This window comes from Triturus cristatus, chromosome 6 (genome assembly GCF_964204655.1).
Source record: "Triturus cristatus chromosome 6, aTriCri1.1, whole genome shotgun sequence".
Taxonomy (NCBI): domain Eukaryota; kingdom Metazoa; phylum Chordata; class Amphibia; order Caudata; family Salamandridae; genus Triturus; species Triturus cristatus.
The window spans coordinates 1,679,182,966-1,679,203,171 of NC_140589.1; the positions used below are offsets into that span (position 1 = coordinate 1,679,182,966).

The 20,206-nt window shown below is 47.7% G+C and overlaps 1 protein-coding gene across 1 annotated transcript in view; it reads right to left on the minus strand.

Moving 5' to 3' along the window:
- The window catches only part of LPGAT1 (lysophosphatidylglycerol acyltransferase 1), a 601,684-nt gene that overhangs the window by 123,321 nt on the left and 458,157 nt on the right, over nt 1-20,206 (minus strand). The window contains exon 6 of the mRNA XM_085612858.1: nt 14,270-14,396. Within this exon, the coding sequence (XP_085468984.1) occupies nt 14,270-14,396 (127 nt within the window). The remainder of the gene's footprint in view (nt 1-14,269; nt 14,397-20,206) is intronic.

Here is a 20,206-nt window from a genome sequence, read left to right on the forward strand (position 1 = left end):
CAACCACATCAACTGTTGCGTGGCTAAACACTTATAAGGTCCCAAAGGCGAGACCTATTGACTATGCCAATGCTTGGTGTGGTTGTGTATGTGTGTGTGTGTGTGGTTGTGTGTGTGTGGGTGGGTGCAGTTGTGGGCGCGGGTGCAGTTGTGGGCGCGGGTGCAGTTGTGGGCGCGGGTGCAGTTGTGGGCGCGGGTGCAGTTGTGTGTGTGTAGTTGTGTGTGTGTGCAGTTATGTGTGTGCGGTTATGTGTGTGTGGTTATGTGTGTGTGTGTGGTTATGTGTGTGTGGTTGTGTGTGTGTGTGTGTGGTTGTGTGTGTGGTTGTGTGTGGTTTGTGTGTGGTTGTGCATGTGGTCGTGTGTGGGGGTGGGTGTGTGTGTGGGTGGGTGTTTGGTTGGGTGGGTGTTTGGTTGTGTGTGTGGTTGTGTGTGTGTGTAGTTGTGTGTGTGTGTGGTTGTGTGTGTGGTTGTGTGTGTGGTTGTGGGTGTGGTTGTTTGTGTGGTTGTCTGTGTGGTTTGTGTGGTTGTGTGTGTGTGTGTGCAGTTGTGGGCACGGGTGCAGTTGTGGGCGCGGGTGCAGTTGTGGGCGCGGGTGCAGTTGTGGGCGCGGGTGCAGTTGTGGGCGCGGGTGCAGTTGTGGGCGCGGGTGCAGTTGTGGGCGCGGGTGCAGTTGTGGGCGCGGGTGCAGTTGTGGGCGCGGGTGCAGTTGTGGGCGCGGGTGCAGTTGTGTGTGTGGTTGTGTGTGTGTGGTTATGTGTGTGGTTGTGTGTGTGGTTCGTGTGGTTGTGTATGTGTGTGTGGTTGTGTGTGTGGGTGGGTGGGTGGGTGGGTGTGTGGGTGGGTGTGTGTTTGTGTGGTTGTGTGTGGTTGTGGTTGGGTGTGGTGGTTGTGTGTGTGGTTGTTTGTGTGGTTGTGTGTGGTTGTGTGTGTGGTTGTACGTGTGATTGTGGTTGTGTGTTGTGTGTGTGGTGTGTGTGGTTGTATGTGGTTGTGCGTGTGGTTGTGCGTGTGGTTGAGCGTGTGGTTGAGCGTGGGGTTGAGGTTGCGTGTGTGGTTGTGTGTGTGACAGTAATACTAAAAGTATCTCAAAATAAAGGAACACAAACATCGAGTTTGTGGAATGAGAAAGCACGTTGTAAGTCAAACGGGCGCAGCAAAGCATTAACACAACAACAAAACAAACAAGATCACTTAATGAACACTGAGCGCTGATAATGGATACACACAGCCCATCATCCTAAGAGTTCAATTGCAGCCAATGTGCACTCAAACCTGCCCCCTCCTTGTGAGTTGCACCCCATATTTCATGAGTTTTAACTGTTGCACCCACCATAGTGCTTTGAGATCTAAAGCGCTACATAGGTCTAATCGATTAACCAGTCGCCAACATGCTGTGCTTTTAAAGAGAATGTGCCAAAAGTTTCCAGCTTCCTCATCATGTTCTCATGAAAGCGCAAACGAAAGGACTCCCTGAATGGTGCAACGGACATGAAGCAGCCGCTGCAATCAGAAATAAACACTGTGAACGTTGTCCAGTTTCACAGTAACATTTCCTTAATGTTCTTTAAGTCACAAAACAGTAATACTAAAAGCATCTCAAAATAAAGGAACACAAACATTGAGATTGTGGAAAGAGAAAGCACACTAAGTCAAACGGGTGCAGCAAAGCATTAACACAACATGTTCTTTGATGTTCTTTGAATGAGAACAACAAATGGGCGCTGCGAAAGTTATCGCGGGCGAAAGTGAAAGTGATCGCGGGCGCTTAATGAGCATGACGAGGTTTGCCAGCCTCTGCGCCTAAGCGCGCACCCACGCACATGCACTGTAGCTCTAGGCTGGCCATGGTAGCATTTTTTGAGCCCTCACAAAAAGTCTCGCCAGATCAGTGCATGCGCTGGGTCAGGCGAGACCCATCAGTGAAAGTCCTTTTACAGCCATAATAATGACAATGGACAAATGTGTGTTTAAAGTTTCTTCTAAAAGGAAAATCGAAAGATTAACGTGTTGATGGTGGCAGGTAGGGGCAGTCCAGACAAATATACAATTGCTGTAGGAGTTCCTCCTTTGGTGCCCCCCACCAACATATTAATAGCACAAGTTAGCAGTACCCAAAAAGTTATATAAAATGACATATAATGCATTTTAAGTCTCAATGCATCCTGGTTTTATCAGATAGATACCATGCATGCCTCACCTCCCTTTTCCTAAGCAGTTACCACACAATTTCAAATAGAAGCACTGCTTGAATAAAGTGTGTGTTAGACCTGGCATCCTTGGCGTGGTTTTCCCTGACTTTTTGCCTCTACCTTAGATGCTTTGGGCACATTGCCACTGCTGATCAGTGTCAAGGTGCAAGTGCTCCCAGTGTAAATTGTTATTGTGATTGGTTATCCATGATTGACATTTTTGTTTTACCAGTAGGTCCCTAGTAAGGTGCACTGAGTGGGCCTGCCAGGGCTGGTAAATCAAATGCTACTAGTGGGCTTGTAGCACTGATTGTGCCACCCACACCAGTAACCTAAAAGAGGTCTCAGGCCAGTCAGCGCAGTGCCTGTGCGCAGTTTTTAACTGCCATGTCGACCTGGCAAGTGCACCCACTTGCCAGGCCCTTCCCTTTCCTTAAGGTGCCCCCCGGGCAGGGTGCAGTGTATGTGAAAGGTAGGACATGTACTTGTGTGTGTAATCTGTCCTGATAGTGAAATACTGCCAATTTCGTTTTTCACTATTGAAAGGCTTTCTTGCCCATAGGACAGAATAGGGAATGCTCTAACATTTTACAAGCATATCTTCCCATAGGAGTAAGATAGACTCTGGAATCCCTGAACTCAGAATTTAATAACGCACCTTTTAGTGAGGATGGTTTTTAAATTCTGTGTTTGAGAATAGCATCTTTAGAAAGTGGCTATTTTCTTGTTAAACCTTTCTGTGTGCCTCTGCCGGTTTGTGGATTGACTGTCTGGTTTCAGTGTGGCAGAGAGAGAGAGAGAGAGAGTGGATGTGCATTCCCAGTAGACAGTCATGGGTAGGAGGAGGGGGGGGGGGGGGGGGGGGGGGGGGAGTGTGCCTGACACTTCCTGCAAGACCCAGCTCTAGGCTGATTACACCTGATCTGCATTTGGAGTAGTGGGAGGAGTAGCACCTGTACCTGAATAGGGCTGTGCCTGCCTTTCACAACGCTGGCTCTGTCCCCCTATGGTGCGTCTGAAATCAAGGCTAACACTGACAAAGGATTTTGTTGTGAACTGGCAGAGTGCCCCCAGAACTGGTTTGGACTGGGCTCATAGCCCCTTGCACAAAGGGATCAAAGACATTTTGGGGTATAAGTATCAGACCTAAAACCCCTGAACTTTAGACCAGTGTTTCCCAAACTGTGGTCCGGGGACCCCCAGGGGTCTCTGACACTTTCCCAGGGGGTCCGCAGGCAGCAGTTTAAAAAGCACTGCACTTGCATAATTAGCAGTTTTCCAGAAACAATAAAAGTGTCAAGATAACACCAGTGATTAATGTGCCTGCTGAAGAGAGATGAGAGTTTTGTCCTGTGGCAGCTTTGAGTTAGCTAATGTAGCACAGAGGGTTAATATGCCTATTGCAAAGAACGTGTACTGTGCATTTTAAATAACAGTACTTTATGTGCATAGGCGAGTGGGTTACTGCTTTTGTCACAAAGATTATTTTGTTACTGTGCAGTACATAAGTGACAACCGTAATCTAGCACAGTGACCTATAAACTGTCATCAAAGAGCTGCTTGCAAACTGCATGGTACAAGTTAGTAACTTATGTTTTTTCCCTGTCTTTCATTATCCCGATGCTGCTAAAAAAGTTTATTAGGGTGGAAATACATTTTTATTGTTAAAGTCAATGCTAATCACTGTCTTATGTTCTTAATCCCTAGTTTTTTGTGCTTCTCCAGACCAAGCACTCTTTAAAAATGCCTACCAGTGTAAATGACATGTGAATCCTACACCTTGTAGTCCCCTTTGCCTTATGTAAAATTTTCTATAGACTGAATTACACTTATGATTAATTGTCTCTATATGTGTGTGATGTAAAGTGATAAACGTGTTGTAGACTGCACCGTTGTTTCCTAAATTTCTTTGGGGGGAGAGCCTCCCAAAGCCCGATTTGTAGTGGTCAGGTACACTCAATGCACTTGGTGTGCACCGTATGGGGACTGGTCTGAAAACATTTGCCAGGGCTGCTTTGGGTTTCCAGTCTGGCCCTGGCAGGAGTAGGAGCCTCGTACTGCGAAATAAAACCAACCATTTAAAAGTTAGTCACAGAGATGCGGCACCAACCTTCCCATTAAAATTTTATTTTTTTGCAAATTCTTTCAATATAAAATACTAAGGGGGATATTTACAAAAGAAGTGGTGGAGCGTGTCGTTAGCCTCTGTGGCTTAACGACACGTGCCGCCACTTCAGAAACGCAGGGCTGCACCATATTTACAAGAATATGGTGCAGCCCTACATTTTGCCCTGTGCTGGTGCTACACTTAGCAGTGTAGCGCCAATGCAGGCACCCTTGCAACACAGTGCAAGGGTGTCTGCGTGCAGGGGAAGATTGTTTATGTAAAGGAAGGGCCCCCCTTCCTGCACATAAACAATCTTGAAATGGGGTTTTGTCACTTGTATGTGTGCTGCTTAATGCAGCACACATGGAAGTTACAAAATGCCATTTTTTTCATGATTGTTTATATGCAGGAAGGGTGACCTTCCTGAACATAAACAATCCAATGCATTTTGCTTTTTCCATGTGTGCTGCACAAGCCAGCACACATGGAAAAAGCAAAAATGAGGAGAAATAAAGCATTTCTCCTCGTTTCGCCAAGTTAAGACCTAGTTTTCCCTGGTGTTAATTTTGGCGCTGACTCCTATTTACGCTGCCCCTGTGAATAGGGGGCAGCATCAAAATCAATGGGTTTTACGGTGGAATGCCCACTGCAAAACCCACTACCCACCCCTTCACGCTAAGCATTGCGCGAAAGGGAGCCTTATTTACAAGGCAACGTTAAGCCATATTAAGTGGCTTACCGCTACCTTGTAAATAAGGCAAAGCCCCTATCGACACGCAAACATTGCAAAAAGTGGTTTTTCCATGGTGGTAGGGGTTTGTAAATATGCCCCTAAAATCCTTAGTATTTCGAATATTTGTTTTGTGTGCACCCATGTTAATTTTTTTCGAATTACTGTTTTAACGTTTGAAATTTAAATCATAAAAATTGCTTGGGGGTCCCTGACTTCCAGTGGTGACTCAGTGGGGTCCTCAGGAGTCAAAAGTTTGGGAACCACTGCTTTAGACTATTAATGGAATTAAGAAGAACCTTTGCTGAAGAGAAGAGCTGAAGAAACTGAGGAGAAGTACTGCCCTTGCTGTGTGTCTGGGGTTGGCCTGCAGTTGCTGTTTCTGCCAAAGAAATGAGAAGGACTTTGCTGTGTGCTGTGTCCCCTGCTTAAAGAAAGTCCCCAAGGGCCTGAAGAAGAGCTGGCCTCCTGTTTTGAAGTCCCAGGAACAAAATTACTTCACTCCCAGCTCCCCTGAACTTCCTTGCTGGGAGTTCTGACCTGCCAGAAGGTGCATGTAACTGAGTTGGGCCCCTGTGAGTTGTTTCTGCTGATGGGAAGAAACCCAAGAGAAGCAAGAAAATCTGTTTGACGGCACCGCTGTGACGCCGCGTCCTGCACCGAGGCCCAGGGAGCCGCTCGTAAAGTGTACAACGTAGGGCCCGGCCTGCTCCGCAGCTCTGACGCCGGCAGTGATCGGCCATGACTGACGCCAGCACTCGCATCGACTCCGTTTTCGCCAGCGCCTTCATCTTGTTATCACGGCGCCAATAACCGCTGACGGTGATTCGAGAGACTTGTCGACGTCGTATCACCACCAGAGCCGACATCGGCCATCTTCAATGACGTGCATAGTCAACGACATCGTTTTCAAGGTACTGTTTGTTTGGGGGTCTGTGTGACTCCGTGCCAGACGCCGCGATCCTCTCGGGCGGGGCCGTTCTTTGGATTTTGTGCTGTCCTGATGTTGTGATAGCTCCAGTTGGTGCTATTTGATTTCTACAAGTTTATTTTTGCGACATCCTTTTTAAAGACATTTTAATGAGTATCTTTATGTTGGATTTTTGTTGTTTTGGTCTTGTTTAGTTTAGATCAGTGGTTCCCAAACTTTTGACTCCTGAGGACCCCACTGAGTCACCACTGGAAGTCAGGGACCCCCAAGCAATTTTTATGATTTAAATTTCAAACGTTAAAACAGTAATTCGAAAAAAATTAACATGGGTGCACACAAAACAAATATTCGAAATACTAAGGATTTTAGGGGCATATTTACAAACCCCTACCACCATGGAAAAACCACTTTTTGCAATGTTTGCGTGTCGATAGGGGCTTTGCCTTATTTACAAGGTAGCGGTAAGCCACTTAATATGGCTTAACGTTGCCTTGTAAATAAGGCTCCCTTTCGCGCAATGCTTAGCGTGAAGGGGTGGGTAGTGGGTTTTGCAGTGGGCATTCCACCGTAAAACCCATTGATTTTGATGCTGCCCCCTATTCACAGGGGCAGCGTAAATAGGAGTCAGCGCCAAAATTAACACCAGGGAAAACTAGGTCTTAACTTGGCGAAACGAGGAGAAATGCTTTATTTCTCCTCATTTTTGCTTTTTCCATGTGTGCTGGCTTGTGCAGCACACATGGAAAAAGCAAAACGCATTGGATTGTTTATGTTCAGGAAGGTCACCCTTCCTGCATATAAACAATCATGAAAAAAATGGCATTTTGTAACTTCCATGTGTGCTGCATTAAGCAGCACACATACAAGTGACAAAACCCCATTTCAAGATTGTTTATGTGCAGGAAGGGGGGCCCTTCCTTTACATAAACAATCTTCCCCTGCACGCAGACACCCTTGCACTGTGTTGCAAGGGTGCCTGCATTGGCGCTACACTGCTAAGTGTAGCACCAGCACAGGGCAAAATGTAGGGCTGCACCATATTCTTGTAAATATGGTGCAGCCCTGCGTTTCTGAAGTGGCGGCACGTGTCGTTAAGCCACAGAGGCTAACGACACGCTCCACCACTTCTTTTGTAAATATCCCCCTTAGTATTTTATATTGAAAGAATTTGCAAAAAAATAAAATTTTAATGGGAAGGTTGGTGCCGCATCTCTGTGACTAACTTTTAAATGGTTGGTTTTATTTCGCAGTACGAGGCTCCTACTCCTGCCAGGGCCAGACTGGAAACCCAAAGCAGCCCTGGCAAATGTTTTCAGACCAGTCCCCATACGGTGCACACCAAGTGCATTGAGTGTACCTGACCACTACAAATCGGGCTTTGGGAGGCTCTCCCCCCAAAGAAATTTAGGAAACAACGGTGCAGTCTACAACACGTTTATCACTTTACATCACACACATATAGAGACAATTAATCATAAGTGTAATTCAGTCTATAGAAAATTTTACATAAGGCAAAGGGGACTACAAGGTGTAGGATTCACATGTCATTTACACTGGTAGGCATTTTTAAAGAGTGCTTGGTCTGGAGAAGCACAAAAAACTAGGGATTAAGAACATAAGACAGTGATTAGCATTGACTTTAACAATAAAAATGTATTTCCACCCTAATAAACTTTTTTAGCAGCATCGGGATAATGAAAGACAGGGAAAAAACATAAGTTACTAACTTGTACCATGCAGTTTGCAAGCAGCTCTTTGATGACAGTTTATAGGTCACTGTGCTAGATTACGGTTGTCACTTATGTACTGCACAGTAACAAAATAATCTTTGTGACAAAAGCAGTAACCCACTCGCCTATGCACATAAAGTACTGTTATTTAAAATGCACAGTACACGTTCTTTGCAATAGGCATATTAACCCTCTGTGCTACATTAGCTAACTCAAAGCTGCCACAGGACAAAACTCTCATCTCTCTTCAGCAGGCACATTAATCACTGGTGTTATCTTGACACTTTGATTGTTTCTGGAAAACTGCTAATTATGCAAGTGCAGTGCTTTTTAAACTGCTGCCTGCGGACCCCCTGGGAAAGTGTCAGGGACCCCTGGGGGTCCCCGGACCACAGTTTGGGAAACACTGCTTTAGGCGATGCATTCAGGCTAAAGTGATGAATGGGGCTCCAGTGCTCCTTTTCTCTATTTCCTCGAGTTCTGAAGATCAGGAACCACCGGGCCAAAGTCATCCTAGTGGCTCTGTCCAGGACAATGTGGCATCAAGAACCTCTGGGTACGAGCATCTGTCTTACGATCAGGCTACCACTATGGGAGAATTTTCTGTTGCAGCAGCAGTGCATGGTTCTGCACCCAAACCTGCACAATCTGCCAAGCCATGAATTCAGGCAATTGACTACATTCAATCTACCATGCGAGGATGTGGAGGCCATCCTCACAACTATGCCTCACTCTACAAAGTCTGTTTATGCAGGGCCCTGAGACTAATTTGTGGCCTGGTGTGGAGTCCGATTACAGACCCCTTAAACACTAAACTGTTGTATATTTTGTTGTTTGTCTTAGGCTCAGCAAGGTCTTGCTGTGGCCACCATTAAAGGTTATTTGTTGGTCCTTTAAGCCTTCTTCTGTTTACTGGACCAACCGTCCTTGTTTAAATCACCTATTGTAATGTGATTCATTAGATGTTTGACACACATGTTCCCTCCCAAACCATTTGCGATGCCACAATGAGATCTTTAAATTGGTCCTCATATTACTCATGTGCACCACATCAAGTCAAAGCCCAGCTACTTATTGTGCCTTCTGACTCTCAAAACTGTCCTCCTCAAATCAATCACTACAGCACATCTTGTGAGGGAACTCCAGGTCCTCTTGGTAAAGACGCCCTACTTCATCAGTTTTTCCAGGCAAACTGTTATGGAGGATCAGGGCAGCCTTTTTGCCCAAAATTGTAACTCCTTTTCATGTTGGGCAACCAATCACCCTCTGCCTCAGGGCCCTAGCTGTATCCCAAAAGAGCTTTATGTTTTTACATCGATTGCACAATAGACCATCAGGTAGACAATCAGCTTTTTGTGAGGTTCCGACAGGCAAAGAAAGGTAAGGAGGTGCATTAAAAGATTTTGTCAAGGTGGATAGGGTTCTGCATTAAGATTTGCTACGCACTGGCCAACAAACAACCTCTGGAGGTACTCACTCCACAGGGGCTAAGGCTGCTGCTACTACTGCATTGGCAGGCGGACTGTGTTCTTGACATTTGTCAGGCCGCGACGTGGGGGTTAGTGCACACATTCACGAACCACTACTGCTCAGACAGGTAGGTCTGACGGGAAGAGCATTTCTCCCATTGGGTGCTGTTGGAATTTTTGGTCTGAGCCAACTCCACAGGCCCTCCCACCTGGCGAGGTACTTCTTTGGTATCTATTCTAAGGGTGAGGAATCTACAGATAGAAGTATTCACCAGAAGAACAATTTACTTATATTTCTAAACCCTCTTTCTGGTGGATACTCTGTCTAACCACAGATTCCATGCTACCCTCCCACCTCTCCGCTCTGTACAGTGGCCTCTTTGACCATCTAAAAAGTTTCTGCACACTGGCACCAACAACTTTTTTGTCCACCGCGTCTGAGGACGCGGAAAGAGTCGAGTGAAAAACTGATGATGACACACTGGAGTGGCACTATTATACAGCTCCACTATGTCACTTACGATGCTGAACGAGACCAACGCAGACCGGCATGGCAACATTTAGCGGCATACGGCAACGCTATTGTGTAAACTTCCAGATCCACTCTGGCACCTGAGGAATATTTTAAAGGTGAGGAATCTGTGGTTAGATAGAGTATCCACCAGAAAGAGAGCTACTGAAAGTAAGTAACATGTTCTTTGAGGTGAAACACGTGTTGATATTTCATATCATAGTACAACTAGCACCTATTAATATGATAGTGTTGTGTTATCAATGAACAGGGTTAGTTTCTCTATCAATGCCTTTTTTAGTTTGTCTAGAGTAAGTATTTTGCCAAAATATCGACCAGAAAATATTGTGGGTGCAGAGTTTCAAAGTCTTCATCAGCAACAAAATATTGTTTAATTGTTCATTATGTTCACTACTGCAGCATCTTTAATCTTCATATATAATCTGTAAGTGAAATCAGAATTTTGCGTTGACTGAAGGCAAGACCTCTTTTTTTTTGTTGCAGTTTTATATAGCGCGAACTTGACCCGAAACGGGTATCATAGCGCTTTACATTGCACCAGTTACGTTACATTAGGACACATTCATTTTTGTTAGGCACGGGGAGATTAAGTGATTTGCCCAGAATCACAGGATGTTCAGCATCATTGCTGAGACTCCACCCAGCAACCCAGATTCGAGGTCGACCGCCCTAGCCATTAGGCCCACTGCTCTCCCCTACTCCCACATGCAGCCTGGCTACATGTTAGACTTTAGTGTTTACTTGATACTTGACAAATAAATTAACCTAGAATTTAGTATTTTGAAAAGGCATTTAGACAGGTACACCATAAAATAATGGACGTTTTTCTGTGGACAATGCAGCAGGGATGCAAGTATTAAATTATGACACCGTCATCAATAAAGTGTGACAATTAATGGAAATCTACTAGAACTGTGTATATTTTGAGTTACAGGTAGAGGATGCAATATTCCCACCACAGAAAAAGATTGTAAGCAGTGGACAATTCACCTCGCTGCTAATTGATGTGCTAGGTGCTTCTTGCATTTTGGTATTATGGCTTATGCCTAAAGGAAGACACCACAATATTACAAACCACAGGAGAGACCAGAAACCCCAGTTGACACCTGGGTAAATATAGTATCATGTAACAATGTCTCAAGGAGAGTCAATAGAAGGGCACAATTTTAAGAGTAAATTAATTGCAAAAGAAACAAAAACAAGTAGTACCAACTTTTGGTTAAATGCAGTATATATTATCAACAGAGGCAGAGTTATGCTTTGAGGGTTATAATGCAGCATCAACCATGCTTTTAGAATGTGTACTAAGTGCAAGGTGAAGACATTTGCTCGTGAAGAAAAATTTAAGCGGCGTAAATTAAACATGAATGAAATAGTAAAACTGCATATAGGACTATTTTGGAAAATTATTATGCACGAGATTTCAATACAAAATAAATACTGCGAAATCATGTCATAATTGGAGATCCCAATTTAGCTGGTACAAGTCAACGGCGTTTCGACCTTCATGACCAGAGGTCATCATAAGGACATGGGTGACACAAGGAGGATGATTGCTGCCTGAAAGAAATCCAAGCCTGGTTCTGGACCAGCGCTGCTGGTCACCAGGGAGGGAAGACAGGATCGGTCTCTCTAGGAAATACGAGTCAACATCAACATGGGGTGTATCAAGCCAGAGAAGTGCCATATTCATAGCCACATGGGGAGTATCACCTCCAAGGAGGAGGGATGTCGGTTTTGAAGGCTGGATCGAGGTATGCTAGTTATCCTTGCAGGAGCTGTCAGTGCAAATATTGAATAGATCAGGAAAGTTATAGGTGGTGTGCACCGGGAAGCAGAGTGGTGTGAGACCAGTCTTCTTCAAGCCACTGGTAATTTACACGTGGCGTGCATCAAAAATAAGCGAGGCAAATGAATTAGTCTCAGTTAGTATGCCAACGTGACACACGCGTCAATCTGGAATAACAGTGGCGACGAACTTGTAATCACAGCGTGCCCTGAACAAATCAGGCGATTCATTGGCATACTAACTGGAATTCTTCCTGCAGGGAATATCAATGACGAGGTGTGGTCTCATTATCCAGGACAAATTAGCACCCTCCAAAAATAAAAAAACGTTTATGTCGACGAATATCGATTTTGTTAAAAAAAAATAATCATGAAGTTCTCATCAAGGCAGATGTAATTACGGTTGAAGCAGCAACACCCCTATACGCCCCAGGAGGAATCCCTTGAAAGAAATTAATTAAAACAAATTGGTTATTTATGGTAATTTATGACATACAACTCCGGAATCTAAGCTAAAAAAAATCCGGTTTATTATATGCATTAATTAATTACCTACCTGTATATGCATATTTTCTTACTTCACCAAATATCACTGAGTGGTTTTGGGTTTTTGTCTTCGTTTGATCAATATTAGTTCACAAACAATGGATATCTTTACAATCCCCCAATATAAGAAGAAATAAGAACAGATCTTTGTCTTGGATATCATGTGTGTAAAGTTATTAAGGTTCTAGTGATGACTCTTCAAAATGGGTTTAAGACAGGACAGAGGCGGGAACAAGTAAACACTCACGACTGGTACACGGAGGTTACCTATTACAAACACATGCACTGCTATTTTTTCCTGCAGTCTAAGCATGATCTACAATTTGGTAGATTGGTTTGTACACACAGGATCCCCCTATTAAGTCCAAGAGTATGGGAAGACAGTCACTTGACAACTGATTATGCTGCAACCAGTCCTTGACATCGAGGGGCTTTGAAACTGGGTGGAAAGGCGAATGGACGATCACCCACTTCAGCTGAGGGCTGATGTGCAAAGCTTGCGTCAATGGATGAGGAATTATGTTTTATTACTGTGTTACATACCTGCCTCTGCAATGAATGCAAAGTGAACACTGCACTTCATTGTGTAAATTGTGGGAGATTAAAGATAGGGAACCCAAATACACTGTAGGGTCAAGGGTATGTAGCCGCTGGCAGCCAGCTTGGATGGATAAGCTGAGCGATGGAAAGAAAGGCCAGTAAACAAACTTTCCTGCCTTTCCTCTGTCGAGGGAGTCCAAACAGTACACATTATCCTAAAAGTGGATATAAGCATCCAAGGCAAACCAGACCCTTTTTTAACAGCACTGTTGGAGCTGGCTATACTAGCACCACGGATTGTACTCTACAGGGGAAGCACTTGTTGAACCTCAGACTACATTAATACTTGACATGGCGCCAGATAGGCTAAAAGGCAGAAATGTTTGTTCCAGTGCTTACAATGCAGGTCCTAGAGTCACAAGAAACACAAGGGCCAGAGTCTATAACCCATGCACTCCTAACAGACAAAAACAAACTGAACCAGTGTGGAAAACGTTTCTAACAGAGGGGCAGACCAAGTCCAGAGGTTCTTAGTCACTGAAGGAAAAGAAGAAACGGATGTCTAAAAGCGTCTGTTTTAATCCGGCAGGTCTGTAAATTTATTTAAGAAACGTATTAAACTGTCTTGAAGGTATGGTCTCAATCTCAAGTGGCAGAAAAGCTGCGATCCCACCCTTCGCTGACATACTGCAGTTATAGATAGGAGAGCCTCACGTCTGCTTAGGTGGTAAAGAAATACCAGCCTGTTCCACAACATGGAAGATTCTACACAGTGTTGCACATTGTACTGCAGTGTTCAATGTTTGACATTTTGTGATCCAAGCCTCTAGGAATGAATTGAAACGTATGAAAATATACCCTGAAGAGCAATGTGGCTTCTCCTTATCAACAGCCTTTAAACCAATGTTCAAGACATGGGGGGTGGGGGGGAATTATTTGAAAGGCATGGAAAAAAAACCTGAAGAAGAGCAATTTGCCTTCTCCTTATCAGAAGCCTTTAAACCTTTGTTTAATTGTTGTGATCTTTTGAAGCAATGCACACTACTTGTCCAAATGGTTAAGTACCCTTGATTATTTTTTTCAGAAGTTGTACATTTATATTAGTGTGTGTTCTGAATGTTATAAAATATTGCAAAAGTTTCAAACTAAACAATAAAAAAATGGTGAGCGTCCCTACATTTTCATAAACAGATCAACTGCATCTAAACATGTAATGGCACCAAAATATAATTTCCATATATCGTCTGACACAAATATGTCCTAAATATCGTTTGCGAAAATATCAACTTTTTGGACCTTTATAAAATGTTATGTACACCTAACGGCATTATATTTTTGGAAACTATATTTAGGACACAATATTTATGCCAGAAAATATTTCTACACCCCATTCTGACATACAACCCTTAAAATAGCACTCCATAAAGTGTGAGAAATGTACAACCAGCAAACAAAAATTCAAATACCATGTCACAGTGCATAACGCTTTTCAACAGCAAATATCATTCGTACTTTCTGAATATCCCATTTGCCCAGTAATTAATGTTTATGTTCACATTGTATTGAAAACAAATAGTTATAATACCCAACTGAAGAACAAGAGCAACAGCTGATGGAAACACAAAGGGTTGAAGTCGGACATAATGATGTAATACCGTGCGAGATGCTCCACATTGGTGACAGACAAAGATGGTGGGTGTCCTACCTGTAATATACATGCGTCACCATTGGTTGCCTGTAGCCAAGAATCCACGTTTGGATGTCCATTGGGTCAGCATTGGGGTAACCAATTGTGGTGTCTATTACCCATTGTAGGCCTTTCGAAGAGCACTCTAGATAAAAATGAAATAAAAAAATTAAGATGTGCACATGGTGAGTAAGAACAATTTCTTATTATTCAGGACTTACTATGCAGTCACCCACAGCTAAATATATCATAAGCAAAAAGTGTAAATTAAAATTTGCATTAGACGATTTATCTTTTCCAGAGACTGACTAAGTCTCGGCAGAGATCTCTTTAAAAATCCTTTTGCCTGCTGCCTGCCTGGGTGCTAAATATTGGCGGCCTCTGTATGACAAGGTACAGTTGCTAGATGAAGAGCAAACTGACTCAATCAGGTGATCACCAGGGCCCCTATTACATACATAATGTGCGTCGGGGTAACAAGGAACCTGTGCACCAGTTTTCTGCGCCCCTTGAGTACTGTAGTACGACAGAAGGTGGCGCAGTCCTCCAGTAATACTGATAGCACCAGTGCACATAGAGCACCAGGGTGACCACTTTACCTCTGTGCCTGCGCTGTATTATGGATGCGGGCGCATAAGCAAAGAGACCACCAGGAGGTGCACTGACTGTGCACCACAAGATGTGGAACGCCTTCCACCCCCTTCCAAGGGAGCTCTCTGAAAGGGGGGGGAAAGAGGGACCCATGGACCCTCAAACATTCCCTTGCAGGCGAGTGCAGCTGCCTGCATGGGTATCACTACCCCCCGCTCAAAATCTGCACTATAAAAGACAGAGGTTGCATCAAACCACCACTTTGCCCTTTACTAATGCGTGGCAGTGCCAACAGAGGCAGAGCGCCCTCTGCATAATGTGGCCTCAGATGGACTGGACTGCCCTACAGGCTTTAGAGCGTGTTCCCTGCTTAGGGCTGCTTCACTGTAGCAGTTCAGACTCCTTATTATCTCTTAAGGTAAAAGGTAAAAGCGCGTTTGCTAAACAGTGCAGGGCACCTTGTGTGCTACAACGGCTCCCTCTCATATACCATATAAATAAGGAGTAGTTTCTTACCTGTAACTCCAGTTCTGTAGTAGGGGTATCTCTGTTATAGTCATAATCTATGAATAATCCCCGCCCATGTGCGGGGACCCCGGAGCAATCAAAAATATCTCTTAAGGGGGGAGGAGCCTAGCGCGCAACCAAGATGGCCGCGTAGGTGCGAGGCTCCCGAGGACCTCCGCGACCTCCTACGACTATCCTGAAATTATCCTGTCCCAGATGAGGGGACTGTGTTGGTGAGCCTGAGCTGAGGTGGCACCCGTTTCCCGCTTCCAAATCGGACCTCGGACACCGGCGTGAGCACCGATTGAGGTTTGCGGCCTTCTCCTCGCCGAACCCCGGATTTGAGCTGTGGGGCGATCCAGTGACAAAGTGAACAACAGCGGCAGGCAGGGCTTGGCGACTCGCGTACCCCGCACTTTCGCTTTCGCACCCCCCTTGCTGTCTCTGCGAGGTTGGGTCGCGGGGCTTTGTGTGTTGGTGTGGCCTCGCTGGGAGACCCTGCCTGCCCGCCGGCTGTGATCCACCCCGCAGATCTGAGGTGGCCCCCCCCCGGAGCCCGTGAACCGGCTTGCCTGCCCTTCACGACGTGGCTGGTGCGACCGGGAGACTGGGACCATGGCCACGAAACAAGATGGTGACCGGGCAAAGATAAAATCGACCCGGCGTGGCGCAGTCCATCAGTCCAACAGCATGGACCGCTATACCCTCCAGAAGGGATCTCCCGAGGTGCCACGCAGGTCCCCTGAGGGCCCTACTGATGCCCCCGATCTGCCCACGGATCTGACTCTGCGGGATGTCATGGGCGCCATCGCCGAGATGAAGGCCTCGGTGGGCCAGCGTTTCTATACACTGGCGCAGAAGATCGACTCGGTCCTCGTGGATGTTGGCCTGGTAAGGGCCGATCTTTCCAAAACCAACGACCGAGTCGATTCTTTGGCCCACACCGCATCGGGCCTTACGACAGATGTGGCGGCCCTACAAACGGAGGTGCGCCGGCTTAGTCAGGCGAGTGCGCTGATGGATCGCCGCCTGGAGGACTCCGAGAGTCGGGCCCGGAGGAACAACATCCGCATCATCGGGGTGCCTGAGGGACGTGAGGAGGCGGCGGCGGACCTCTTCGTGGAAGACCTGATTGTTACCCATCTCCAGCCACGGGGGCTGAGTAAATTTTTCGCTGTGGAGAGGGCCCACAGGGTTCCCGGGGGAAGGCCTAAGGTCGGAGCCCCTCCGAGACCTCTCATTGCCCGGATTTTCAATTTTCGTGACAGAGACGCTATCCTGCAATCCTCCAGACTGCAGGGACCGGTTAGACTTGAAAATATGGACGTTAATTTTTATCCTGATTTCACCCCAGCGGTCCAGAAGCAGAGACTGAGCTTCCTCGGTGTCAAACGCCGTCTTCGGGACCTAAACCTCAAATACGCCATGCTTTTCCCAGCTAAGCTGCGAGTGGAGGTGGATGGTCGCACGCACTTTTTTGATCGTCCCGAAGCGGCCGGGGACTGGCTGGATACTCTGTCTGGGGATCGGGATCGGGGGGGAGGGGGGGAGGGGGAGCGGTGGGGGGAGAGGGCTCGCCGGATCAGGACTGAGGGACTAATGTTAGGCCTCGCTCGGGACGAAAATGATGCCACTTTTGACCATGCGTCTGTTCGTGTAAGTTCCCCTCCTATGGAGGTTGTGTAGGGTCTCTTGGGGGTACTCCCTCCTCCTCTGGGGGTCTAGTTAGTTTAACTATCTATGGGGCGACGGGCACACTGCACGTTGGGGGGGCTGTTTGGGCTCATGCAGGGGTGCAGGGAGGGGGGAGTTCTGTTGGGGTGTTGTTCGTTTTTATCACAAGGCAAACTTATTTTTGTGTTGGTTCTAAGGTGCTCTCGGGGGGGACGAATGATGGCTTCTGTGTATGATGGGGGGTAGGGAATTAACTTTGTTGTCTTGGAACGTTAATGGACTGGGGGACAGGATCAAACGAGGTGTGGTCCTGCAGTTTTTGAAGCGACTCTCGCCCGATGTAGTCTTTCTGCAGGAGACACACCTTATTGGCAATTCCTTCTGTGCCATGAATCGGCGTGGCTACCGCCTAGTGGCCCACTCGGGCTTCACGTCAGGCTCAAGGGGTGTGGGCATCATGGTAAAGAACTCGCTCCCGTTGGAAATTGATGAGGTGCTCCACGATGATAGGGGACGTTACACTGTCTTGGTGGGGAGAATGGAGGGCAAAGTGGTTGTCTTAGTGTCAGTATACGTCCCACCGGGGCTGCAGTCGACCACCTTTGCAGACCTGGGGCGCCTCCTCCTTGGCCTTCCGGGGGGGCTTCTGGTGGTGGGGGGGGATTTCAATGCGGTGGTTTCTGGGACTGTGGATCGTCACCCCCCTAGGGACCTCCCCCAGGCACAGGCGTGGCTATCCGGCCTCTTGGATACACTGGGATTGGTGGACTGCTGGCGCTTAAAACATCCCACGCAGCTGCAGTACACTTTCCACTCGGGGGCCCATGGTAGTCTCTCACGGCTTGATTATGTCCTTGTCCCGGCGGCCTATGTCGGGAGGGTGGGAGAGGTGCGCCATTTGGCACGGGGTATCTCGGATCACTCCCCGCTCCTGTTACATTTCGATGTCTTTCCGAGGGGTGAGGGTAGGGTAGTCCCAATCAATTCCTGGTACCTGCGCGACCCCACCATTCGCGCTGACTTGATTAAATCCCTGCAGCGATATTTTGATGAGAATGTGGGGTCCGTGCCTTCGGCTATCTCCCTGTGGGAGGCCTTCAAGACAGTACTCAGAGGGGAGGCCCTATCCCTTATTTCCCACGCCCGGAGGCGCGAGCGGGAGGAGGTGACCCGGGTGGAGGCTGAAATAGCCGAGTTGGAGGGTAATCTAGAAGGTGGGGTGACGGATGCTGCACTACATGTCCTCCAACTCAAGCAAGCGGCCCATAGGGCCCTCGTCACGGAGGCGGCCAGGGGCCTCAGTAGAGAGCAACAGGGGCGACTGTATGATGTGGGTGATAAGGCTGGTAAACTGATAGCGTGGTTGGACAAAAAGGAGAGAGCGAATCGTGTGGTCCCGCTGATTGAGAAAACGGATGGTGTGTGTGTAACTGAGCCAGAAGAAATTGTCTCCTGTTTCGCGGATTATTTCCGCGAGGTGTATTCCCCGGTCTCTTCCTGCTCTGAAGAGGATTCCCGTGCCCTGCTCAGGGATATCGCGCTGCCGTCCCTTTCCGGGGAGGACAGGGTGTCGCTGGACGCCGCTCCCACCTCCGACGAAATCGCCCTCGCCATACGCTCGGTCGCTTCTGGCAAGGCCATGGGCCCGAATGGTATCCCTATCGAGTTGTACAAGTTGCGACCGGATACACTGGCGCCCCACCTCCGTGCAATGTTCCTGGCGGCCCACTCGCTGGGCTCCCTCCCGCTGGACCAGCGTCTGGCTACAATCGTGGTGATCCACAAGGAAGGGAGACCTCGGGACCGGGTTACATCCTATCGGCCTATCTCGCTACTGAATGCGGAGCCCAAAATTCTCGCCAAGGTACTGGCCAATCGGCTGGTCGGCGTGGTGGGCGATCTGGTTCATCAGGACCAGTCCGGCTTTATTCCCCATCGCAACACAGCCCTTAACCTGCGGCGTTTGCATGGGGTGCTCGCACGTGTCCCATTCATACGGGAACCGGCCATTTTGGCGTCCTTAGACGCCACCATGGCGTTTGATACGCTTGAGTGGCCATACATCTGGGCGATGCTTGCGAAGTTTGGATTTGGCCCAGGGTTCATCAGTTGGGTCAAATTGTTGTATTCGGGCCCATTGGCGCAGGTGGTGGTGAACGGAAGAGTATCGGCCCCGTTCGAGCTGGGCCGGGGCACGCGACAGGGCTACCCCTTGTCGCTGCTCCTGTTTGCGCTTGCCTTGGAGCCCCTGGCGGAGTGGCTGCGGTGGCATCCCTCTATCCGTGGTCTCCGCTGGACCCCCGAGTATGAGGACCGCGTGTCCCTATACGCTGATGACATCCTCTTGTACCTAGCCTCCCCACGTAAATCACTAATAGTACTGGTTGATGTTTTACATTCATTCGGTCGCAACTCCGGCCTTGTCATCAACTGGGCTAAATCATGTGTGTATGTGCTCTCTGGGGAGGCTCCCATCCTCCCGCGGGGCTGTCCGATTCAGATCGCCTCGCGGGGGTTCAGGTAGCTGGGTGTCTTCAGAGGCCCGCTACGAACGGAACTTGCTTCCCCCCCTCCAGCGCCTGAAGGAGGACGTCGCACGCTGGCGGCGCCTGCCGCTTTCGCCGCTCGGCCGGGCGGCATTGTTCAAGATGATGTCGTTGCCACGCTTCCTGTACGCTTTGCAGAACACTATGGACTTAGTCCCGGCGCGCTACTTCCGTGAGGTGGAGAGTCTGCAACGCCGCCTGTTCTGGGACGGGAGGCCGCGTATTGCCCTGGCGAAGTTGACGCTCCCATGGTATGACGGGGGGATTGCCCTCCCGGATATTAAACGGTACTATTGGGCCTCCCAGCTAGCTGCAATTAACCATGGCCTATACGGGCCCGCCTTAAACCCGGCATTCGAAATGGACAAGATGCTCCTGCCAGGTGGCGACTACAATCGAGCGCTCTATTCTAGCGCGCCCGACGCTCGTCTGACGGGCCCCAGGCGTGTCATGGTGCAAGTGTGGCACGCGGCCAATGCAGCTATGGGGTGGAAGGACCGTTTGACCCGGGCGTCACCACTATACGCGTCTGAGCGGTTGGGCTCCCTGTGGACCTCTAAGGGCTTTGAGAAGTGGGACATAATAGGCATTAGTAAAGTGGGGGATCTCTGGACGAGGGGAGGATTTAAAACGTTCG